The sequence below is a fragment of the Daldinia decipiens genome (genome assembly GCF_022478715.1).
Source record: "Daldinia decipiens strain CBS 113046 unplaced genomic scaffold F4813scaffold_14, whole genome shotgun sequence".
Classification (NCBI taxonomy): domain Eukaryota; kingdom Fungi; phylum Ascomycota; class Sordariomycetes; order Xylariales; family Hypoxylaceae; genus Daldinia; species Daldinia decipiens.
The window spans coordinates 201,627-226,566 of record NW_026054557.1 but is presented as its reverse complement, the minus strand read 5'-3'; the positions used below and the strand labels follow the sequence as shown (position 1 = coordinate 226,566).

Sequence of the window (24,940 nt, the reverse complement as noted above, 5' to 3'; positions counted from 1 at the left end):
ATTGAATGTTCTTTGCCCCGGCTGGTTTACCCCTTTTTACCACAGTTAGATCTCTTACCAGATGTCTTTCTCCCTTACGCAAAGTAATCAAATACAATATGGTGGCTTCAATCATCTGTTTCATTCTCCAATTCTTGCTTAGGAGTTGACGCGTCTAAATAATGATACATCAAGACATGAATTTACCTACCACCTTACCTACCAGGTAGGTATTACATATACGATTCTCGATAATTGTAGCATCACGACGACCTCTTCGACTACCTACTTATCTTAGCATTCTGACCGCAAAATGCAAGTGGTAAACCTCGAAATCACCATACCATATTATATGATGGGGTTTGCCTCGATAAGTCTTTTATTTTTCCCTGTGACTAAAGAGATCACGGGTCTGGGCAGTTGCACAAGTACCTAATCGCCTATTGTGAGGTATTATGTACCTATGTACGTGGCACGAGGAAGGAAGGCACCTGCAGGTAGGTTAAATCGTGGGTACGTGCTCTACTATTCTACTGTTCCCGAAAGGAAAGAGTAGTCAAATCTAGAATTGGTAGGTGCCAGCTTGGAAATATGGCAGGAAATATGGTAGGAACGGTAGATGCATGCTCCCTCTATTTTACGGCAGGCAACTTGCTTCAATTTTCGGAATACATGTGCACTCAATCATCAATCATCAGCCTACAGGGAGGTGATATACCGCGTTATTATCAATTTCCCTACATCTATTTTAATATTTCCATGTCGTCGTCTAGATATATTTTAAGAACTATAGTTATGTTCAAGCTTCTAACCAGCTAAGTTATGAATTGGACTGAAGGGAATCTCTCCCGCCATTCTAGGGGCAGGCAACGCAATGAATTACTCACGCGACAAAAGCAACATTTCGCCAAGGTTCGCAATAATCTACTAAAAAGCGACGTAAAACGGAGTCCCGTATCCATATCCTTCCTCGGAACTCAATACTCGCGAGACCTGAAGCGCCGCGATGATTCAAGTAGTGCAGCATACAAGCTACCTTCAAGCCCCCTTTTAGCAGAGAAGCGCAAGCGGGCTCGTAGCTCCCTTGATAATCCAGATCATCAAACCTCCACGCGGGAGAAGAGAAAAAGGCTACTGGAAAGGGCAGACTGGGTCGGATTAAACTTACAGCAACCTATTGATATTACTTTCCCAGGGCAACTCCAGGCATCCATTGGTTCAAGATGGAGCAAAGTAGAACGCTCTCGAGTTCGCATGATTCGGAAGCACCGTGAAGACTCACATACATCTCGACCGGGGGGCTCTCCTAATTCACACGATCCATCCCTGAAGATTCAAATCGGGAGCCAGCAGATCCTCTCAAACACCACTATATCACCGCAGTCAAAAATAAAAAGATACAGTCTTGTACCACAGCCCACAACCGGCTTACCACGGAGAAAATCGAATCTAACTTCAAGTCCGGAGCCTAGCCAAACCCGGCGCCCTTACGTAGTATCCAGGAACAGCCAGCTCTCACAGGTGCCAAAGGATGAACGTCATGGGATAGCAGGGGAGCATCAGGGCGGTGCGTACCCTGAAGCGGTCAAGAAATCCTTGTTTCCAGAGGATCCAACTCATGTTGTATATTCCTCTTCGATAATTCATGAACCAACCCCTCTCCGAGCCAATTGTTTTACAGTACTTCGATGGACTCCCCCCGGTTCCGATGATCAGGGAAGCATGCAGGTAGAGATTGGCCGCCCCTTAAGACCGGTCACATTATCTCAAGGGATAGACGAGGAGATTTGGAAGAACTGGGTGTCTACTTCCTCGATGATCCAGCCAGTTAGTGCCTCGGCTAACTCCCCGATTGCAATATCGTCTGTCAGTTCAAGAGCCGACGGCTTGCCCTCTCACCTACAGAAACGGCTACCAAGCTACGAGATCTCAAGCGAGGCAGGAATAAGCACAAATTATCCGTCTCACGAGCCCAGCATAGATGACCAAAAGCCTCAAGCTACAATCCATGGAAATCACCATCAATCGCCTAAGAGGAAATCAGGCCATAGCAAAATCAAAACGCAACTGCCAGACGATAATGCCGTTTGGATGAAGTTTGCTTTAAGCGACAACAGCGATGAGTTAGAAGCAAGAGTGTTTGCAGAGGCTGCATATCAAGCTGCAGCAGAATTACGTCCTTCTGATACGTCTACGAGCTTTAATGATATAGCTGGAACAATTGCGACTTATGGAACTAATCCGACTAGCAGTGGGAACCAAGATGAGAGCATTTCCTCTGGATACTCGGATGAAAGTCATATGGCAACAAATGGCACCGTGGTCTCGGAATCGGTACTCAGCAATATAGCTACAGTCGGCTCAACAAGTCAAGTGGAATCAGAACCTCGATTTCGCTTTGCGCAGCCGAGAACATTCGTAGGGAAATTCGCCAATTCAAATGCCACTACGACAGAAGGATCATATGTTCTATCTCATAGTAAGAAACGGAGAGGTAGACCTAAGAAACGGGCCGCGGATGGGAGGGCGAATATCCGACGACTTCCGGATTTTGATGGAGATCCCATAGAAGAATTTGAAGATGACTAAAATACCTCGTATACTCGCTAAATTCTCAGCTACAAGAGGTAACCAATTACTCGAATTTATAATGAATAGCTACCACGATGTCCACAATATTAGGCATCAATTGACATTAGTAGAACTTGTGTAAAACTACCTAAGCAACTTGCTTGTCATAAATCATACCCTAAGATAGCCTACTGCCTGCCTACCTAGGTACCTACCTAAGGCACACCGGGGTTTTCGGCGGTTCGGGTTAGGACTTATTAAGACAACAATTAAGACAACAATAGGGCGCAAGCATAAAAACTCTCCGGAACATATAGTCAACATACAATATCCTTCACCCTATTTTTCTTTCCTGCGTAACTCACTGGTTAGGTTACTTACTAGCTTACTAGTAGTCAGCATTCCTACAGCCAAAGTCGTTACGTCTTTTAAATTCTGTGCTTCACACAAGTTATCGTCAATCCGGCCGATTATGGCGCCCGCGTCGGAGGTTAATTTGTTTGCGCCCTTCGAGCGGGATGTCATACTCGAAATCCGGACGAGTAAAATGGAAATCATGCCAGGACTGAAGATCGAGACGGGCATAAACAAGAAGATTCGTACCGGTCGCATCCCCGTGACCTTCGGCGGACTTGATGCGGATGAACACGATCTTGTATTCCACGGGGGCCTGGATAAAGCAATTCACGGGTGTAAGTCCGTGCGCCCCTAATTTGCAACTTGCCATGAATCATCTACAACGATTCTAATATACTCTATTCCGTATAGACTGCTGTTCTCACTATCCCACATGGCAGAAAGAATTCCCCGAAGCTGCTACGCGCTTTAGGCCTGGCGGATTTGGGGAAAACTTCGTGACGGAGCGCAGTGCGTATTTTTATCGTTGTTTAATTGTCCCCCTATTCAAGGATTCCGTCTTACCCCTCATGTCTAGTGAATGAGCGTAATGTATGCATAGGCGACGTAGTATCCGTCGGTGACGACGGCGTGTTGCTTCAAGTCAGCCTACCGCGACAGCCGTGCTTCAAGCTGAATCATCGGTTCCAACTGAGAAACTTCGCTCCCAATACATACAAAACCAGCCGTACGGGTTGGTATTACAGGGTGCTACACGAGGGCACGGTACAGGCTGGTGATGAGATCCGGCTTGTGGAGCGCAAATGGCCTGGATGGACTATCGAGCGCGTCCAAGAATATCTTCACCGAACGCAGGATAACGCCACCATGAACGAAGAGCTTGCTGCTATTTCCGATATGGGTGACGAGAGTAGGAAGGCATTTGAGCGACGCGTCGAGAAGCTTAAGGCTAAGCAGAGGCGCGCTGCCGCCGCACTCAACGGGGATGGAGACGAAGTAAAGGAGAAATGGCGCGACTTCAGAATCGTGGAGAAGAAGATTGAGACGCCGCGTATCTCATCGTTCATCTTAGAAGCGTTACATCCTGACCCCGAAGCAGGGGAGATGCAACTTGGCGCGCATGCCCGTCTCAAATTACCTAACGGACTTCAGCGGTCCTACTCCATCGTCTCAGGTACGTCCAATCGCTTCGAACTAGGCATCGCCCTCGAGGAGCCTAGCCGCGGCGGGTCCTCGTATCTGCACAACACAGCGCAGGCAGGCGATATCGTGCAGGTTGGGCGTGTGACAACGGACGTCAAGCCCGCGAGCGCAGCCAGCAACCACGTCTTCATCGTGGGCGGCATCGGCATCACGGCCTTCCTCAGCATGCTCGAGATGTATCGCAACATCCACTGGGAATCGGCGCTGCACTACGGCGTGCGCGACGCATCTTCAGACGTGCCGTTCCGGGCGCGGCTCGAGGCGCTCGGCGACTCGGTGAAGATGTACGATCGCGCGAAGGGCCAACGGATGGATATCGCGGCGATTTTCAGCGGCTTGCCGTGGAATTCGCACGTGTATGTGTGTGGGCCACGGCGCATGATGGATGAGGCGATACGGGAGGCGAAGGCGCATGGGCTTGGCGAGGACGAGGTTCATTTTGAGGCTTTTGGGGCGGATACGAGCGGTGACCCGTTCGAGGTAGAGGTGACGTCGATTCGGGAGAAGAGCACCAGGGTTTTGAATGTGGGTGCGGAGGAGACGTTACTGGAGGTGTTGAAGAGGCATTTTGGGGACGAGGATGTGCCGTCTAGTTGTGAGGTAGGTAACTGCGGGACGTGTAAAGTGGTGCTGAGGAGTGGACGTGTTGATCATAGGGGTACGTCGCTTATGGAGGAGGAGAAGAAGGATGCTATGCTGAGTTGTGTTAGTAGGGGTGTTGGGAAGATTGCTATTGAGATATGAGATGGTATGAAGTTAGGGTTAGAGAATACAATTCGTACCGCGAGTAATTACGGTAATTATGGGTTTTCTGCTCCGTAGTCTCGTCCATTATATCATTTCCAACCAGGACCTTTCCTCTTGAAGTGACTACTAGGTGAGAAGGTTTGTTTTTCTACGAAATAGTTACTGAATAATGAGGTTTGACGCTACGAGACCAGGTCCGTATCAGCAACTCCAGTGGCCCCGAGTTGCTAGCAGTATTAAGTAAATTTTCTTTTTCAACATGATAGTAGAAATATGTATGTAGCATAAGTGCGACCTCTTGTACCGGCTGATAGGTGATGAGTTCAAGTGATAATTTGAACACTCCAATCCATATCTTCTAATAGCCATATTAACCCACAACTCCCCTTCCTATAGTCCATGCCACAGTATTCGTGAAACAATTTAATGGTACCTTTATTCCCGGATATGAGGACTAAATCAAACAGTGTGTTACCATCATCGTCTGGAGCATTGGCATCTATTTCCGTATTGTCCAGAAGTAATTTCACGATTTCTTCATCGTTTTCCCAAATAAATGCTTCGAATATTGACTCGCCATGTTCATTTGGAGCGTGAACGTCAAATTTTTTAGTATCAAGAAGTAATTTAACCATGTCTCTGCTGCTGTATTCAATAGCTATCTGTGATGGTGTTTTTCCATTTTCAGATTTAGCGTTGACATCTACTTCCTTAATACCAAGGAGTAATTTGACGATATCAACCCTGTTGAGTTCAATACCCATTGCTAACGGTGTTCTGCCGAACATATGAATACCATTGATATCTATTTCTTTCGTATCTAGTAGCAATTTGGTGATGTATTCATTATCTTCCATTAGGGCTGCTCCGAACATTGTTAGGCCATCATCTCTTACAACGTTGACATCGAATTCGCCAGTTTCTAGGAGTAATTCAACAACACTTTCGTGGCCTCCAGCTATAGCCTGAGCGAGTGGTCCCTCCGAGTATGAAGACAAGTAATTAAAACTATTGAAATTGATCTTTCCGGTATCGAGGAGTAATTTGACGATACCTTCATTTCCCTTGGTTGCAGCCACTGTAAGCGGTTCTGGCGGATGATAGAAATCGGGTTCAACATTAACATCGATATTCGCTATACCCAGAAGCACTTTGACAGTAGCCTCGTGTCCTCTCTCGACGGCATATGACAACGCAGTTCTTCCGTCACTACTTGTCTTATTGATAGGAATTTTCTCGCCTAGTATTCGTATGGCATCATCGAGGCCAAACCAAGCCGCCAAATGTAATCCATTATCAGGGTGACTCGGCCACCACTTCAAGGAAGGTTTTACTAATACCTGACCAGCTGACTCGGCCTTTTTATCAGATTCGAGGAAGCTGATGACAGCTTGGCTTATATGTGAAGCTTCCCGAGCATGTTCACCCCAGTGAAGGGCGGAATATTCAAAAAATGGGTTTGAATTCACCCGCTCCTGGATATCCTCATCACTTTGACAAGAGCCATTCTCAAAGACGTCGAACGACAAATAGGTAACACAAGCATCCGTAATCTTAGCTTCCGCCTTAGGAAACCAGTAATCTCTGGTTTTGTCGAAATATTGCTTTGTCGTATAATGCACTAATCGAATGATGCCGCTTTGTATGTCGATCGTAACAAGCCCAGCACATACTGAAAGCAGGATGTCAGTATGTGGCAACGCCTCTTTTTCAAGTTTCGTTGTTCCTAACTCTATAGCGAGGGCATGCTGAAGCTCAACCACGGTGAGCAACCTCTTTGAGTAAGTAATCCAAGATAAAACCCGTTTAGCAAGGTCCTGGTGGCCGGCTGCTTGTTTTTCAATTCGGATCATTGCCTCTTTATATGTAATGTCGTATACATCCGACCCATTTGGTAGCTTTTTAAGAGCACTGCGGACTTCCTTTTCCGAGATCTTGTCAACAAGAGAGTTGAGATGAAGCCGCGCAAGAAGGAACCTAAGAATATCAGTATGCTTGCTTTAGAAACTCCTAAAGGCGTTTACTCACATCCCCCTTGCCGAGTTGCATATGATATTTATGACGTCCGCTTGAAGGCTTGGGTCGTCACGGATAGGAGGTGGCAATTCTGACATCGTATCCTCTACTCGACGTTTGAGATATTCCCGCACATCTGCATCCTTAGCATGGATTTCTAGTACGAGGCTGTCTTTAAATAACTCCATGATATTTGACATAGGTCTTGATGTTGCAAAAGCGTTGATTCCGCACTCGGCTTGAAGACTGAAGATTTTCTCCAGAAATTTCCCCCGGGTCCCCCCAAATGTCTGACACTCATCTACAGCATCAATAAGAACAAAGACTTTTGAATAAAGTTTGGCTGTAGACTGGATGTTATCCGAGATTTCCTCTAGTGATGGTCGCGACTGCTTGGTTTTATGTTTGTCGTAGAGCGATTTCAGGTTCTCTGGGAATATGGGCAGACTTTCAGCTAGTTGTTTAAGAAGGCTGGCTAAGAGTTTATCGGCTGTTTGCTCATGTTGTCGTCCAAATTCGCAGAAGACATACGAAATTCCAACATCGTTTTGATCCAGAAAGGCACTTTCTAAATTGTCAATTATAATCGACGTAAGAATGGACTTTCCAGCGCCTGGAATGCCTGGACAGAACAGAGTTTTGCCATGTGTGTCACGCCAAGTTTGGAACTGTTCTGTATCAAGGAACCATTTACCGGTTCCTGGCTGTCGACGTTCGAGATAATCACTTTGCCGGGGGCCGTAATTGACTGGGGTCAGCCAATTCAAGATATCTCTATGTTCTTGGGTCTGTTGATGATGGATTACTGTGTCAGACTTCTTAGATATAGCTGAAAGTTCTTTTCGTAACTCTGCCGTAACTATAGCCTATTAGCTGTTGAAGCACCATAGCCGTACACTAATAAGGATTAAGATAGGACGACAAGTCCAACTTAAATGGGAAGGTGATCTCATCTAGGGGAAATTTAGTGTAATAGAACCGCATACTACTTTCTAATCTTCCCGCCCAAGATGGCAGGACTGCTACCTTTGTAGGCTTTAGAACATGAAGGAGTTCCCTTGCGTATGCGGCCGCTGTGAGTGCTGCATATTTGTGCCACTCGTCGTTTTTGTGCGAATCGGAATAATCGCAGATTCCTCGGATCACCAAGCAGGGAAAGTTGTTCGTCAAGCCAGCGGCTTCCATTTCAAAGCATAAGACTTTGAGTTCCGGATCTTGGGCAAGCTGGTCTCTTGCTTCGGCGCTCTTCATAACCGAGTTAGCAGATGCGATGGTACCGTAATGGACATTGACAGCTCGTTTAGCTACTCTGGGCAGTCTCCGCTCGAGCCCATCTGCCAGACACTTTTCGCATGTGATTCCACCCTGGTGCTCGTAATCTGCGCGGTATAGTCGATCTTCATTAGGGCGTCGATATTCAAGCATATCATCCATCAGCTTGATATGTTCTGCTAGCTTATCTGGCTTCCTGGGGTCATTGTGTTGACGCTGCATCTCGGGGATCGCCCCTAATAGCACCGCTGGAGGAGAGTTCATTTGGCCAGTTTGTTGGAACTGACCTCCTGATAACCTCTTCCCGAAGTCATACTGTATGACACCCCCTAATCTACCTTGTGGTACACTGACAACCACATCCCCAAGGCGTATGTCTCTCTCTGGTGTTGGAGCGCCCCCGCCAATGCCCACCATCAAGGCGAATTTTAAAGAAGGAAAAGATCGAATCATGTCCTTGGCAACGATAGCAGCAGAACTAATACCGTATCGACCATATGGGAGACACCCAATTACCACATTATGTTCGTGGATGCGACCAAGAACGTAGGTATTGTTGTCATTTTCGTTGGCTTCATCAATACCTTCGAACTCGTCGTCAAGCATGCGACATGCGACTTCATACTCTTCCTGCAAGGCGCAAATCCAGCCGATAGTGTAGTCATCGGGGTTAGCCATAGCCGGCAGTTAGTGACTCGTAAAGATATTATGTTGAAAGCTCGGCGTAACTACGCTACTGGACTAAAAATGAGTTCAGCCATCGATGTGGTCTTATTTCATGATTTGATGATATGTTTGAATGGTCATTTTTGGGGGGAAGTTTGAGAAGAATAAACGCCTTAGGAGGTAGGTAACTAAACGGGCAGTGCTAGGGGTTATAAGCGGGCATAATAATAGGTTGCGTGGTAGAATTGTATTGTATCAAAAATGACCTATCAAATATAGCCGACGTGGCTACTGTAAGGCATTCTTTTTGATACTATTCTGCCTCGTAATACCTATGTAGGTAGGTATTTAGATACTCAGCTACAAGTACTTAAATAATAATTGAAGATTGGAGTGAAGTAGGTGTATATATTTAGTATTCGTTACATGGATCATAAATACCTCTACCATGATAGGCGATTAACTTGCAGTCTCTTCCTGTTGACTTGTGTCTGTGCTCTCAGGCATCTTTGCACCTTTCCCGCCAAGCCAGAAATAAGCCACTACTGCCGCTGATGCTGCCCAGATAGCAAAACTCCAAGTCAGGGTTCCCCATCCTGCCGACTCTACAACGTAACCAGCCCATAACGGCCCTACAACTCCTCCAAGAGAAAACGCTACGTTAAAAAGCCCGTAACCGAGTCCGTAAACACCTTTCTCTCCAAATATTCCCGGTTGCCTGGCGACTTTCGCCTCGATAACGTAGGTAATCTCGGCCATGAGAGGAACATTTGCGAATGCTAGTGCAATGCCCAGCGGGGCAAGTAAGAAGCAGAGAAGTATCTTATGCTGTATGCTATTCTGCGTGACGAAACGGAGACACACAAGTAACGGTATTAAACCGCAGAACCCAAAGAAACACGGCCATCTAGCACCGTACTTATCCGCGAGCCAGCCAACCAACGGGGAGATGAAGCCCGGGACAAATATTGCTAGAAACAGAATTCCGGCAGCGGTGGAATTCCAACCAAAGGTGCGCTGGACGAATAAAGCTAAGGTAGCATCAAATCCCATCCTATCCTACGTTAGCCCAGATTGTGACTACTATTTAAAACCATAAGTATGATTGCTTCAACTTACATGATGCCGGACTCGACGAGAAGACAATATAGTGCGGCAAATAACCTCGTAGATTTCAAAAGGCTTTTAGAAGTACACCATATGCTAATAGTTTCTGGGGGGACAACCGAGCCTTGGTTTGGTATATCCGCAGGTTCGATCCGTTTTTCTTCATTATTATTATTATCTTGAAGCTGGCTCTTATCCCTTGGACCCGGCCCTGCAAGATTGTGTGTTCCTTTTGCTTTAATGGAATCCGTGCGATCTTGGAGACTTGGCGTGATGGGCGAGTTGCCCGTCTCTATGTCGACCTGATCTGTCCCTTCTTCTGAAGGACCAGGTGTCTCATCCTCTTTTATCCATTGTATAGCAACCTTTTTCTCGATCATTAGCAGTCGTAGTAGTACATCTACCACGACGACGCCAAAGGCGATGTAGTAAACAGCATAGTAGCCTGCTGCAGCGTAGACCGAACCGCCGATCACGGGAGCAATAAGCAGTCCGACACTCATCGCTACGCCGACGTACCCCATAGCAACCCCTACCGCGCTTTTCATGGTGTCGACGAGCAACGCACATCCTACACTCCAGACGATCGACGCACTAAACCCTTGGAGAACTCGGCCCAAGGCCAGGAGACCTATCGAGTTACCAAAACACAGCAACAGAGTCGACGCAGCAAGTGCGATTAGTCCGATCAGCAAAGGCCATCGTCGCGACGACGTGTGGTCGGCATATATTCCAGCAATGGGACTGCCGATGAGTAAGGCTACACTATAGCAGGCTATAAGAATCGATGTCCAGTGTTGGACTTGATCCTCGGCGATTCCAACTTGAACGGTAAGCGAAAAGGGGATGACCGGAACGATCAACGCATAGTAGAAGATATCGGTGAAGATAGCCAAGCTCACTTTTCATCATCTGTCAGCAGGTCTAGGTCTAGATTGAATATAATGTTATAGGATTCGTTGAAGCAGCTGTCTGTTTAAATTTATTTTTTATTTTTGTGGATCTTAGGTATACGAACCGGTGAGTATTATCAGAGTCGTCGAGGATCGGATAGAAAGGAGAAAAGGGGGCTTGGATTTTGAATCCTTCTTCGTCCCCGAGAGGAACTGCCAGGCATTGGTGAACAATCTCATATTGAATCCTACCTATAACCGCCCATCTATAGTTGGCGTTTATCGGAAGAGGGAATCTATTATATAGAAATCTATCAAGGGTAAGAAGAAGAAAAGCTATATTTGCTGGAGGTAAAGGACTTGTGTTACTGTCTAATACCGTTTAAGAAAATCAAGTGACATCAATATGAGAGACAGAATTCTTGGCCAAGAGGCTGAAGTAGATATACAAAGAGACAAGCTAGGATTCCGCGGGGTCCGTCCGGAAACCGGGGTGGTTGACTACATACGACGGTAGCATTGATTACATACTTCGGATCGCCGAGTAGCAGAAGGCATCTCTCTGGGTTGTATTTATTTCATGGTGAAAGTATTCATACTAGAAGATAGAAATAAATGAATTAGGGCTGCGATGGTAATTAATATTAAGCTAAATATATAAAGTAAAGAGTTCTCAAATTAACTAACTAACCAGAAGAATCTCATGAATTGAAGTATTTGTATATGAAAGTCAGGCCAGCTGTTAATATTGAATACAGATCTGCAGGCTCTAACTAAAGAGGAATGGCTTGTTATTGAAATATAAGCCCTCTCTATGAACAGAATAGGTATGAAAGAGATTAACACGGTGTAGAGGTAAGATTTATGAAAATTGGAAAAAGAATGAATTTTGTTTTTATTTTAATCTATCTAAAAAGTTGGTGAAAAATGCGCTAATGCCGTTACATCCCTTGTATGCATATTATAGTTTAATAGATATTATCACTACCTTTAGACGCATGTCCAGTTGCCAATCATTATCTGTTTACTTTGACCCACTAAAACTTTTCTCTGTTTTCTTCCCGTCAACAATTAATGATCGATCCATTATCATCACGCAAGGCTGATACTCCTCAACCCAAGTTCGCAGTTTTGCGACGATTTACAGCTAAAATGCTTCGAACATCTACCGTGACCGAAGAATTTACCGAACTTCCCATTTCTATTCCTCCGCTTCCATCATTTCCGATCGAGGCAATACATTCTACCTATCTTCGCCGAAATACCCCTAAAATACCAACTCCAAATGATTCCCGAAGCCTCTTTATCGCCAACGTTCCTTGCGATAGTACTGTAGAGCATTTTCGAGCTTTATTTGCCAGCCTAGTCGGACCAGGTAAATTTGAGACCATCGCCTTTGAACATGATAAGCAACCCCTATGGCCTGCCCATGAGCCTGCCCAGGCCACAAGATTAGCTGCGCACGGGAAGAGGAAAAGAGAAGAGGAAGATATGCAACACATTGAAATCAAAGTTCGAGCTGCCTTACCTCCAACATGGTCGCGAAAAGTATATCCCAGTGGTAGTTCTGCCGTCGCTTTGTTCGCCGACGAGAAGAGCGCCGGCTTGGTCCTAAAAGCTGCCAAAAAGCTGAAAAAGCCAAAACATTATCCTGTTTGGGGAAAAGGTGTTAGGAATAGCGATAACGCGCCTCTGGGTTCGCAATGGCTAGTAAATCACAACATTCTGGCCTTCCCAGATAAAGATGAAGTCCAGGCCTCGACGGATGCTTACTTTACTCTTTTTAACAAGATGGAGAAAGAAGCGCGTCAACTTGCCAAGAGGCTCCGTAACGAACCAGACGAAGATGGTTTTGTAACCGTCACACGAGGCGGTCGTGCTGCGCCTGCTAGAAGGGACGAGGCCGAAGAGGCCAAGCAGAAGATGATCGAAAGAGAGAAGAAGAAGAGGGATGAAATGACAAATTTCTACAGGTTCCAGATGCGTGAGAAGAGGAAATCTGAGCAGACCGACATGCTACAGAGATTCGAAGAGGATAAGAAGAAAGTACAAGCTATGAAAGAGAAGCGAGGGAGGTTCAGGCCCGAGACCTAAGATAATGTCACTATCAAGAGTAAACTTATGTCCTGAGTTGACCTTATGGGTTACCTCCGTGTCCAGCCCTTGCGCTGTCTGGAGTTGTTTTCGCCAGTTCTTATCCAGACCTACCCCAGGTAAGCCCCTTTTCAATTACCCCTATCCCTCCTAAATGATGACGAGCACGGGGCCAGCGAAGTGCTGTCAAGTCTGGGAATCCAGATCGTCGATGGTGCATGCCGAAAAAAACCGTGTTATTATTATATCTTCTCAAACTTGTCTGAAAGGGATTTTTACTATTGGTCTTATATTTATCATCACACATGGCAGGTTACTGATACAGTCTCTAGGTCTTCCAGTTGGACATATAAGAGAGGGAAGATAGCTGAACGCTGTTACACAGACGAGGCAATCAAGGCAGGATGTCTTGTTAGTAGCCTTAATAACTGTTGTTGCTGCTAAGACTTGGATCCGGCGATTCTGCGATGCAACGCTATTAATACGGCGTTTATATTGGGTGCTATATCCTATTCGTTGCTAGATAATCCATAAGCGCACTAGAAATAGTGTCTATCGGATGTAACCATTGGGATGTAACCGGAGGTAGTGCAGAGTAGTTTAATCCAATGCAGCTAAACTTCTCTAATATTCATAAGGGATATCTCACGGCTATGTTCCCCGTACCCGTCTTACTCTTGCGTGCGTACGTATGTGTGTGTGTGTGTGTGTGTATTCAACGCCGCGGTTAGCCTCCCTAGGGGTATACGGCCTATAAGGCTACTGATCTACTGATCTCGCTATATTACATCTAACCTCAAGAGGCATACATGATCATTCAAGCCCTTCCAATTTTGATCCCCACATGGGGGTCTTCCAGGTCCCCTAGTCGAAAAGGTCTTACTCTTATATGAGAATCTTCAAGAAATTTTACAGCTGCTAGCACTTAATTTCCCACCTATAACATCTAAATAGCGATATGAACTTGATTATACGATTATATTAACTACCTCCTGGCCTACTTTAAGTGTATACTTTGATCGACCAGCACTGCCTTAATTTAAGACGCCAAGATAGCCTACTAGCCAACACATATATGTACGTTTAAATTATAGTCTTACCAACATTGTCGCTCCTTTCCAGTCTAACCAATAGGGAACCTCCAAAATCGCGGGACTGACATGTACATATATGTTTTTGAGGCGGCTTGGGGGCCAAAAGTCTTGTATAAACACTTTTGCGGCAATGATGAGCAGCGACCTGATACCAATGATGTATGACATATTCCTGCACGAATATGCAAGATGATCCTGTTAATCCTAGCCCGGTTTATGGCGCGTAAGTTGCATCCCGTTATATCATCTCCCTGACTTTATCTGCACGCCGTACACGGCGGCCTTTAACACCCGCTCTTCCCCACGCCGTAGCCCCCAAAACGATACCAACTTGACTCCCTCGTCCATATCGATACCCGTCGCTGATACTCGATGAACGAGACAAGTTCAAGCTCACGGGAGCGTCAAAGATGGACAGTCTCAACTTTTGGGGCGATCGCAGGAGCGGCTCCAGCGGCTGGAAGCAGGCTGCTAAGGTCAATTGCATTACTCTTACTTGCATGTCGGTGTTCCTGATCGGTTGCTTGATATCTGCCATAGCCAGGAGTGGCGGTCTTGGAAAGGCATTGTTCTTTTACGATGGTAACTGCGATGGAGGCAACGTGTCCCAAGTTAACATGACGCTTCATTTGCTTATAAATGTCGTATCAACACTTGTGGTAAGTTCTCTTGGTATGCTGGTAGGTAGGTATTTATCGCTTCGAATAGTTAATGCTAATTTAGACCTATATAGTAAGTTGGCTTCCCATGTTATATTTTATTGTCAAATCACGTATCATATTACGAGACGGGTCGAAGCCAATTGTTACCCATATCATCCTTCCACGGTGTTATGCACGACTGTTTCCATAACGGCTCAGCTCATGCTTTTTCAAAGGTAGCCAGGAGTGGTTTGATTTCCTCAGGTACCTACTTAAGTTAATTCTGGTTTATTAGGTTAGCTTCAAGCAACTTCTTCATGCAAGTTTTAAATTCTCCGTCGAGAGAAGAAGTAAATGCAGTGCACTTCCGAGGCTCCTGGCTGGGAATCGGCATACCGTCCATCCGAAATGCCTTCAGAGTCTCCAAGTTCAAGACTACATGTTGGATTTGCCTATTTATTAGCTCGATTCCTATTCATCTTCTATTTAACTCAACGATATTTGAGACGGACTGTAAGCAATGTTCATCGACCTCTTCTCTACCTTTCTACTATACGATTAGTAATATAGAGGCGTTTTGTGCGGTTCGGTATTACTTTTATAATCGAGAGGTTACTAATGATCTGCTCTACAGATAGAGGATCTGACTTCCACCTAACGATAGCTACTGAGGAGTTTCTAAATGGGGGGAGTTTCTACCCCCCTGGAGGAAGTTTAGTCCAAGCCGGCTTCTCGTCGTGGTATGACGAGACCGGTCCATATAAGGGGTATCCATACATCGTTACGGAATCCACTAGTATTAACTTCAATCCATGGTCCTTTTATTATGATGGATATGGCTCGCCAGTTAACCTAACCGAATACGCTAATAAGGATTCTGATGCCATGAAAAACATATCGACTACAGCGACGAGTGCCGGACAGTGGAAGAGACTTGAAATAAGCGAGTGCAAGCAAGAGTATATTAACTGTAGTGGGCTTAAACGTCATCGCAACCTGGTCCTCGTCATCGACAGGCCAGGTGGCTGGATAAGAGACGAGATATGGCATCTGATGGACAATCAAACTGAACTATGGGATCGTTACGTCCCTGCGGATCAGCCCAACCACTTATTCTACGATGCACAATGTTTTATGCTCGCGTCACGTAACGCAATGAAAGTAACAGAATGCGTGAATAGCTGCATCGGAGCCTTTGGCACGGGCGGGAATAATACGGTGATAACCGCATATGCTAGTATCCCGGATTGGCAATACTCTTTCTTCGATGTATGTGGCAATGAGTCGGTCAACGGAACAACTATTTTAGGGACCTCAGAATTGTATGAGGGTGATAAAATGGGCAGTACATTGACATCTGGTCTACAGCCGGGAGCGACCAATTTATCGGTACAATACTGTCTTGCGGATGACCTCGACAGAGTCTGCCATATTGGCTTGTCACCAATTCTACTACTAACAGTAACATTATGCGTTATATTCAAAACTTTTACGGCTATAGTTGTTACGGTAGTTCTGAGCCGCCAGAACCAGGCACCGTTAGTGACCCTAGGAGATGCCATGGAGTCTTTCATCGAGAAGCCAGACCCTGTTACCGCCGGTATGTGCACTATTGGGCAAACGGAAATCCGAAGGTCTATGAGATCCTATAGATCCTTATTATTACCAGTGCCAAGGCAATGGAACCCGTTGCAGAGACGTCGATGGGCAGTTGTCCCTTTATTAGTATGGATATCAAGCTATCTACTATTTGGTATAGGCATTACTACTTGTGCTTGCTTCTTCGCGGATATAAAACGCCACGACAACCTGTGAGTACTCCTAAAATATGCATAACACCAAAGAACCCCCCTGACTTGAATGACAGTGTCGGCTCATTCTACGAGAGCGAAATGAATTCATTCATCGACTCCCCTTTCACCTTCACGCAAGGTGTCCTGATCGCTAATAGCCCTCAGCTACTCCTTTCATTCTGCTATCTTGCGTATAATAATTTATTTACTCGACTTCAGATGGCCAGAGAATGGTCCTTGTTTAGTGAAGGTTACGAGCCACTACGAGTTACTAGCCCTAAGGTGTGTTAAAATAAAACATCAGTGCCTGAACGGCAATGCTAATTACCCTCTAGGGCGACCAATACTCTACCTATCGACTTCAACTACCCTATAAATATAGCCTCCCTCTTATAGCTACTAGTATATTCCTTCATTGGCTGCTCTCGAACACCATTTATCTCTTCATATCAATCGGAGGTAAGTATCTCTCTAACACACTTACCTTCCATACATTTCAATGGGGCTTATTGAACTTACCAGTTTTCAGGTTACTTCAGTACCGATGCATTCCTTAGCGGAATCGAAGCCGACCCGAGTCTACCACCTAACACCGCTATCGCCTTGGGGTATTCGGGCTATTCCCTTCTGGTTATGCTTGTGGTCTCGTGCTTCTTGATCTTGTTGCCTGCAATTCTGAGCATCAAGAAGCTCCCGTCGAACATGGTGATAGTTGGGAGCAACTCACTCGCGCTGTCTGCTGCGTGCCACGTCTCGAGCTTGTCACACGCGGTCTGTTCCCGCGCAACGTCATTATTTGCCGATTTTCCAGCACCGTCGCAAGTTGATCTTCCACCGGCTCTAAAGTCGTCGAAGCGATCGTACACTCCTCTCACAGACGATACCTATACCGATGAGGGTAACAGGAGCGACAGCATTGAGATGCAGAATCTCACGCCGATGCTTACTACCACAAGCCGCCACCCATTATGGAAATCAGTGTCAAAGAAGCCACTGCTTGAGCGTAGCGAAGAGGATTTCTCTGACGCGGGAGATGAACAGCAGAACAGCCAGTTCACGAAACTTGCCAGGAGCAAGATCCGTTGGGGTGTCGTGGAGATGCCACCTGAATGGCACGCCGAGTATGATAACGACGACGCTACCGTCGGGCACCTCAGCTTCGGTGTTGAGGAAGACGGCGTCACGCCCCCGGAGCCGGGATGTCTGTATGCGTAACCAAAGTTAGAAAGTCAGGGAGACTTAGAAAATACGCATTTTCTATCTCAGGGGCTCTCATTATAGAAGAAGAGGAAGAGTGAATATACCTCGACGTCACATACGATCTGCTCGACCGTTCACAATGGTGTACAGCCCCGTCCCCATCCACTCAAGGTGTCAAAATGTCGCCTTAGCTTATAACGCCTCGGACTCATTGAGACGGATATCTGCTTAACACCATATCTGGCTCCCACGTCCCACGTGCTCCGGGCTGTTTGGTATCTCATCTTCTGCCATGAAGAGAGTGGAGGCGCGTGCTCTGGATTTATATACTTACGTCCAGCATTCACTGTTTGAAGTGTACACTCAACCCTGCTGTCCGTAAAAACCTGCCGCGAACACTACCAAGTCAGTCCAGAGGTTAGATGGTATTCACACTCTATTCTGGTCGCCAGTTAATACCCTTAATACTCAAGCTGCTATTGTATTAGTGAGTGTATCGTGAATACCCACTTAGACCACGAACCGGATGCTTAAGGACTGCCCTAGAGGAGGATATTAAGCCATGTTTGTATTTATAAGCATTTGGTGGATACCATTGGATTCAACTAGAGTCGTTGCGCATGTTATACGATTGTGTTAGTTGCTGGGTACCTACTATGTAGTATATGAGGTAGTCATGACATACTACATGCATGTTAGGTAGGTACCTATACTTCAAGAAGATATATGCTCTACAAACGTACCTAACGTTCAACTAAGCTTTTCGGGATAAGTTTAGAAAACCAATACAGGTAATCATAATGTCATTATGTGACAAAGTGAACAAAGAAGCAACAAATGTATAAGAATCATGCTAACTACCTAAACAATACTGACATCATGAAATCCCACTTAAAAAAGGCCGGAGGCATAAAAATGAGTGGAATGAAATTTAACGGATAGATTGATTATGCTATACATCTGCTAGGATTTGAGATGGGCTCTACTAAAGAAGGTATCGTGGGCTTCAAATATTGTACCAAAGCGGATAAGCAACATTATTTTATTATTATTTACCAATGACCGTCTTGCCGTCTCACCAGTCTCACCGAGGAAAGAGAAATGAGAAAGTCCGGACTAACCCCCCAGGCTTGGCCCAAACTGGTCGAATTAGTGGGCGGTGGGTGGTAACGCCAGTACCGGACAAGGGGGTAACTGCCCAGCGGAATCGATTGGTGGGTCGATCTGGTCTAGATCATGCAATAGCCCGCATGGGCTTACGGGGATTAAACCCCGACTTGGTTTAACCCCAACTAGAGATCCGTTCCAAAGTTTCGTAGTACTTCGTACATACCTAGTGCTTCGTAGGTAGTGCTTCGCCGTTGCCGATTTTTCTTTTTTTCCCACTTCGCGCATATCTCACCCCGCGAGTCCAATCGAGCATGAAGAACAGCAGGTTTGGTGTTGCTGCATGCCCCGTACAGTACAATTTAGCACTTGTGCAACCTTATTCTATACATAGATGTACGGATCCTGTACCTAATGCATGTAGTAGATCCCATAGGGTGCAATAGTATACATATAAGTACATGTCAAGGAAGAAAAGAAGCCATGCTTTCTCTTTTCCTAAGTTGCTACCTACATTTTAAAAAACTATCAACTATCATTTCGTTCAGTTACTTTAATATTTCAATCTCGTTTCATTTTCTTCTTCTTCTTCTTCTTCCTTTTTCTCCTTGGCAACGCTTGGCAGGCTTACATGTAATATCTCATTTATGTAATGGATGTCGTATAAAATTGCTTTTCTCTCACTGAAACCTCCTGTTTTATACAGTATACATACAGTATATACTGTGTCCTTACGGTGGGGTCTAGAAGCTCACCCAGTTGTCAATCTGTTGCCGTTTTTATCATCATCTAAGATCTTGCGAATACACATGGCATAACATGATCAACGTTTTTCTTGTCGATCAGCAGGACAGAAATTTAACTGGCAACTTCAACATACACAATATGTACCTAGGAATGCATTTATATAAAAGTCCAAGACAACGGAGCGTTCGTTACTAAATACCAATTACCCAAGCGGATGTAATGGGTCGATAAGGATACGGGTCTAACTAGAAATGGGCTGAGCTGGAGCTTTAAGTTGGCTTTTAAGTACATGCATGCATAATAAAACGAAGGAATGAACGACTGCCACTGTCTTTGTGTGTGGTACAGGTCGTGTGGTAGCACCGCGTTCTATTACTCAAGTCCTTGCTAGGCAATACCCAAGCAATACATACCCATGCATGTAGCGTGGCAGAATACTAACCTAGGCAGTAGGCAGAATAGTCTATTCGCCGTTGCACTTGCACTTGCACCCAAATTCAGCTCCTCCTTCCAATTGATTTTCGCTATTGCCATTTTTGCATTTTTGTACTCTCTACCTTGCATGGACCTACCCGGCCAAAGACAAGGGTACCCTACCGAACCTACCGAAGTTTCCTGTAAGCTGCGAACGGCGACGTTCCTCTCCGAAGTTCCTCTCCTTCCAGTTCCACTACCTACTATGTAATCTATCTACCATCTGTACTTTTCACCTTCTTCCCCTCGTTGCACTAACACGGCATTCTTGATACGGCAGGGTGGATGACAGTTGTATAATATCATATTACCTACATAGGTATATTTGTATAATCATATTGTCATTCTTACCTTTGTCAGACCTGCCTATACTTCGGTGTGTGGTGTTGTTGTGTCTTGAACGAAGTAGAACTCGTCAAGAGATTTGATAGCTCCTCGTCTTTCAACACCGCATCGCCTTTTCACCCCACCCGGCCTGCGATCGAGCTCGATTAAACCGCGACGTTCAGAGGATGCATAGGCTACGGTATTCACTAGATTTCTCGTTATAGGCTGGAATAATGAGAGTTGCGATCCGGGAGCAGTTAGCAGCCCTCGTGCTGCTTGCTGTGCTCGTCGCGCTCGCCATCGTCTCTATACCTACTTGGATATTCGTCAACCGGTTCGTTATTGGAGTAGAGACTAATGGCCTCTCCTTAACCGCTTCTCTCAAAGCTGCCCGCGTTGCCTCCGAAATCGAATTGATCCAGACGACATGCAACCACATATCAACGAGACTACTTATTCAAAACGCTCTTGCATCCTTTTATCGCGGTAACGAATCTGATGATCTTTGGGACTCCGCCTCTGCCGATGTCATCAGCGCCTTAATCACTCCTCCGGGCGTTTCTACGAATCTCCTACAAGCAAGAATCTATTCGCGAAACGCGACTGGCGCAGATCGACCTGGTGGACTTCTCAGTGTAACCGGTAGTAACATTCCTAAGATTAGACTACCTTATAAGGCATCTGATGGGTCACAAGCTATCTTTGGTGATAACCCTTCCGGTTATCCGCCGTCACTGTATCCAAACATTACATATTACAGTTCAACAGATCCCGACCCAGGCTATCCTAACCATACTGCTGTCGTAGCTAGGCCGTTTCCAGATATACGAATCGACTCGAGCGTTGATGGCATGGTGTTAGGACCGCTCGTAGTCAATGAGACATACGCCCTTATCTCATTGACTATCCCGATCCGCAGCAATGAGAACAATGAAGTGATACTTGGATATATGACTACGATCGCCGATGCTACCTCGCTCATTAACATCGCTGCGTCTAAAGAGGGAATAGGAGATACTGGCACAGTTTTACTCATCGGTCCCTCAACAGGTTGGAATCGATTCAGCAAGTATAACTTACCTGCGAATTCGAGCCACGAAGCGGCGACTAATTTCTCGAATGTCGACGTCAATTTTGTCTTACCGCCGCGGGTGATGCCTGGCCAATCAGATAGGCATACGCTGCATAATTATGCCTCTGGAAATTTCGATCAGCCTTTCAAAGTCACAGGATACAATGCAGCATATAGAGCCTTTACTAGTCGAAACCCTTCGATCAACAATGCTAGCAGCATACTTTCCACCACAAATGAACAGGGAGTTGAAGTTGCCGTCGGATATGCTCGACCGCAGACCTCGCTGGTTAATTGGACGCTTATCGTCGAACAGGACAAGTCCGAGGCTTATATTCCTATCGATACACTTCGACGTATACTGTTAGGTTGCGTGTTCGGAACTGCTGGACTCACCTTGCTCTTAGTTATACCTTGTGCTCATATGAGCGTTTTGCCTATTCGCAGATTAAAGGCTGCCACGGAAAAATCGATTGCTCCTCCCGGCTACGCCGAAGCGTATATAGATGACCTAGACTACGGCGAAGACGAGGACCATGAAGGATCAGGCAGCGGGAGCCGAAAATCTGCCCACGGGGTTGTAATTCGATTGAAAAGATTGATTCGGAGATCTACGCGATCAAGGATTGCGCCATCGACCCACGAAAGCGAGTCGCGAAGACGGATTTTCATGATTCCGGGCAAAGTCAACGATCGCAAGCACTACGTGACCGACGAGCTTACGGAGTTAACTACGACTTTTAACGAAATGAGCGAAGAATTATTGAGGCAATACACTTCCTTAGAAGAGAAAGTTGCGGAGCGAACACGCGAACTCGAGATCAGTAAGAAGGCAGCTGAGGCCGCCAATGAGAGCAAGACTTTATTCATTGCGAACATCTCTCACGAGCTCAAGACTCCCCTAAATGGTATCTTAGGCATGTGTGCTGTCTGTATGGAAGAAGACGACTTGCCCCGGATCAAGCAGTCTCTGAAGACTCTTTATAAATCTGGAGATCTGCTCCTACATCTCCTCGAAGATTTATTAAGCTTTTCGAAAAACCAGATTGGTCAGCAATTAAGCCTAGAGGAGAGAGAATTCCGACTAGGTGACATTCGGTCGCAAGTAGCAACCATTTTTGACAAACAAGTTCGTGAAGGCTCGATCGATTTCTCAGTCGAATTCTTAGGCACCGAACCAGATATGAACGCCAGTCCCGAACGAGCTCAAGTGGATAGAAGACTCCCGGCTATCGGTCCTCTAGGGACTGGTAGGTTGAAAGACATGTGCTTGTGGGGTGACCAGCATCGAATTCTGCAGGTGCTCATCAACCTTGTGAGCAACAGTCTTAAGTTTACGCCGGCCGGAGGAAAGGTATCTGTGAGGATAAGATGTTTACGTGAAATTGAAGCCTCTTTCGACGTAAGCAGAACTTCATCCTTATCGAAAACTGGATCCGGTCGCCTAGGTAGGACAAGGCATAGAATGGGGTCGGGTTCGAACAAGTCGAAGAGCTCAAATGAAATTCCAACTCCCCAGTCCCAATATAAGGGAGGAGGTACAGCATTGTCGATTAATCCTTTGGATCCCAAAGCAACACCCTATGTACGCATACGTGAGAGGTCACCAACACCACCTCCGCCAAGCGCGAAGTCATTCTTGTTCGAATTTGAAGTGGAGGATACCGGTCCCGGAATTCCGGATCACATGCAGCAGAGAGTTTTCGAACCTTTCGTCCAGGGTGATCTAGGCCTTAGCAAGAAATTCGGAGGAACTGGCCTAGGGTTGAGCATTTGCCAGCAGTTGGCAAATCTGATGGGTGGAAGCATTTCATTGAGAAGTACTGTCGGTGTTGGCACTACTTTCACTATGCTAATACCATTGAAGTTCACCAAGGATAGGTAAGGTGAAAAGATCTAGACGCCCAGGTCGCCGGCTAACAGTTTATATTCTAGGACCTCCAGTACAGCTTCCAGTAGTATCAAGTCACGCCCGACTAGCATTAGTTCGATGGACGGGGATGCCAGAAAAAATTCCCTAACGTTAACACAAACCACAGCGGGTGCCAAAGCTAATGTGCTTGATCGAAAACCGCGCCTTGTTGGACTTAGCCAGCCTTTCTTTGCAACTACCCCCAGTGCTAAGGCACAACCGACCCCGACTCCCGATGATCGAATGAAGGCCATAGAGATGGCTAAGGCAAGTAAAGGTGACGGGAAGCTACGAGTTCTCGTTGCCGAAGACAACCCCACCAACATTGAGGTTGTTAGTAGGATGTTAAAACTAGAGGACGTGTACGATGTGACTATCGCAAAAGACGGCCAGGAAGCGTACGAACTTGTAAAGGCGAACATGGAAAATGATCTCTATTTCGACTTAATTTTCATGGACATTCAAATGCCTAACCTCGACGGCTTACAGAGCACTCGCCTCATTCGGAAGATGGGATACTCAGCACCAATTGTGGCACTGACAGCCTTCTCGGAAGAGAGTAACATTAAAGATTGCATGGAATCCGGGATGAACGAATTCCTAAGCAAGCCTATCCGTCGACCCGCACTCAAGCAAGTTCTGAAGAAGTTCGCAACAATTCCCGAGGAGCCAGAAACAGCATCCCAATTAACTAGGAAGAGCACCCCTGAAAAGGGCGACCGATCCGCCACGGTCCGGCCACTAAACGGAGAAGCCTCAACGCCCCCAAATTTAACCCCTACCCCCAAAGCATGTCCCATTATGAATGGCATACATCCAACTACGAATTGAGAAATATGATCTTACCAATAGTCATCACAATGTTTATTTAAATCTATATTTACTTCACATGCCACGTTACACGACATCTCTAAGATTTCTCTATAACCCATCTTTGACTCCAGCTTTAATAACTGCCAACTCCATTGTCATACTATTCTTATATTATATATGCCATGTCGGCGCATCACGGCATTATTCTACCGCATTCTTGCAGCAGTTATATTCCGAAAGGGTATTCATACGGAAAGGCCTAAGAAAACGGCGAACCGGGAGCAGGGGCACAAAAGCATCTGGTGAATCTGATTAAAAGGATGGCGAAGGCGTTACGGCTATTATTATTTATTTTTGGTTACGGGACCGAATCTTTCGTATGGAAGTTGCGGGATACGACGAGGATGTTTCGGCTTCTTTGACCTCGCTGTAGGTCTAATACACGTTCCCAACATGCAAACGGGGGGATATTTTACATCATTTTAGGGGGGGAAGCAACAACTAAGTTTTTGGAAGAGTCACCACTTAGGTTAGGTAAACGACTTTCAGGCCAGAACTTAAACAGTCACAATTTAGCGATCAATAAAAAGGCCAATGACCATCGAGAGATAGAGCCGATCTGATTCAATGTACATATTTATCATATAGGTACAATACCTAAGTATATTTACTGATTATTGATTACTGATTACTGATTACATTGTAAATGTGTACCAACTTGTCATATATCGCAAGACTTCAATTTACTTGCTCTGCGATGATTTTTTGGAGATTTATATTACCTAGTTGCAGTTGCAGTAGAGGTACCGATTAACTTGCCGAACTAGCGAAGTACCTAGCCAAGGCAAAGGAACT

The 24,940-nt window shown here is 45.7% G+C and overlaps 7 protein-coding genes across 7 annotated transcripts; 5 read left to right on the top strand and 2 right to left on the bottom strand.

The window, feature by feature from the left end:
• Positions 1-801: 801 nt before the first annotated feature.
• Positions 802-2,568, top strand: F4813DRAFT_388897 (uncharacterized protein; the record flags this gene model as incomplete). The annotated part of the gene is made up of 1 exon (XM_049246750.1): positions 802-2,568. The coding sequence occupies one exon, from the start codon at positions 802-804 to the stop codon at positions 2,566-2,568; it is 1,767 nt and encodes a 588-aa protein (XP_049100081.1).
• Positions 2,569-2,795: 227 nt separating this feature from the next.
• Positions 2,796-5,063, top strand: F4813DRAFT_54236 (PK beta-barrel-protein domain-containing protein-like protein). The gene is made up of 3 exons (XM_049248628.1): positions 2,796-3,242; positions 3,319-3,417; positions 3,485-5,063. Exons 1-3 carry the CDS (start codon positions 3,023-3,025, stop codon positions 4,852-4,854), a joined length of 1,689 nt encoding a protein of 562 aa, XP_049100080.1. The 5' UTR covers positions 2,796-3,022; the 3' UTR covers positions 4,855-5,063.
• Positions 5,064-5,084: 21 nt separating this feature from the next.
• F4813DRAFT_357404 (uncharacterized protein) lies at positions 5,085-9,169 on the bottom strand. Its single transcript, XM_049243115.1, has 3 exons — positions 7,860-9,169; positions 6,886-7,732; positions 5,085-6,834 (listed from the first exon to the last, which is right to left on the bottom strand). Exons 1-3 carry the CDS (start codon positions 8,821-8,823, stop codon positions 5,181-5,183), a joined length of 3,465 nt encoding a protein of 1,154 aa, XP_049100079.1. The 5' UTR covers positions 8,824-9,169; the 3' UTR covers positions 5,085-5,180.
• A 30-nt stretch (positions 9,170-9,199) lies between these two features.
• F4813DRAFT_357402 (MFS general substrate transporter) lies at positions 9,200-11,693 on the bottom strand. The gene is made up of 5 exons (XM_049243114.1): positions 11,503-11,693; positions 11,321-11,437; positions 10,937-11,122; positions 9,931-10,819; positions 9,200-9,865 (listed from the first exon to the last, which is right to left on the bottom strand). Exons 3-5 carry the CDS (start codon positions 11,049-11,051, stop codon positions 9,271-9,273), a joined length of 1,599 nt encoding a protein of 532 aa, XP_049100078.1. The 5' UTR covers positions 11,052-11,122; positions 11,321-11,437; positions 11,503-11,693; the 3' UTR covers positions 9,200-9,270.
• Positions 11,694-11,799: 106 nt separating this feature from the next.
• On the top strand, positions 11,800-13,597 carry F4813DRAFT_357396 (ribosomal RNA-processing protein 7-domain-containing protein). The gene is made up of 2 exons (XM_049243113.1): positions 11,800-13,024; positions 13,238-13,597. The coding sequence occupies exon 1, from the start codon at positions 11,886-11,888 to the stop codon at positions 12,903-12,905; it is 1,020 nt and encodes a 339-aa protein (XP_049100077.1). The 5' UTR covers positions 11,800-11,885; the 3' UTR covers positions 12,906-13,024; positions 13,238-13,597.
• A 533-nt stretch (positions 13,598-14,130) lies between these two features.
• On the top strand, positions 14,131-18,198 carry F4813DRAFT_54132 (uncharacterized protein). Its single transcript, XM_049248627.1, has 8 exons — positions 14,131-14,658; positions 14,733-14,876; positions 14,936-15,153; positions 15,275-16,451; positions 16,508-16,715; positions 16,769-16,892; positions 16,963-18,120; positions 18,180-18,198. Exons 1-7 carry the CDS (start codon positions 14,639-14,641, stop codon positions 17,646-17,648), a joined length of 2,577 nt encoding a protein of 858 aa, XP_049100076.1. The 5' UTR covers positions 14,131-14,638; the 3' UTR covers positions 17,649-18,120; positions 18,180-18,198.
• Positions 18,199-19,948: 1,750 nt separating this feature from the next.
• On the top strand, positions 19,949-24,769 carry F4813DRAFT_357386 (putative histidine kinase SlnCl1). The gene is made up of 2 exons (XM_049243112.1): positions 19,949-23,241; positions 23,296-24,769. The coding sequence occupies exons 1-2, from the start codon at positions 20,522-20,524 to the stop codon at positions 24,101-24,103; spliced, it is 3,528 nt and encodes a 1,175-aa protein (XP_049100075.1). The 5' UTR covers positions 19,949-20,521; the 3' UTR covers positions 24,104-24,769.
• Positions 24,770-24,940: the final 171 nt, after the last annotated feature.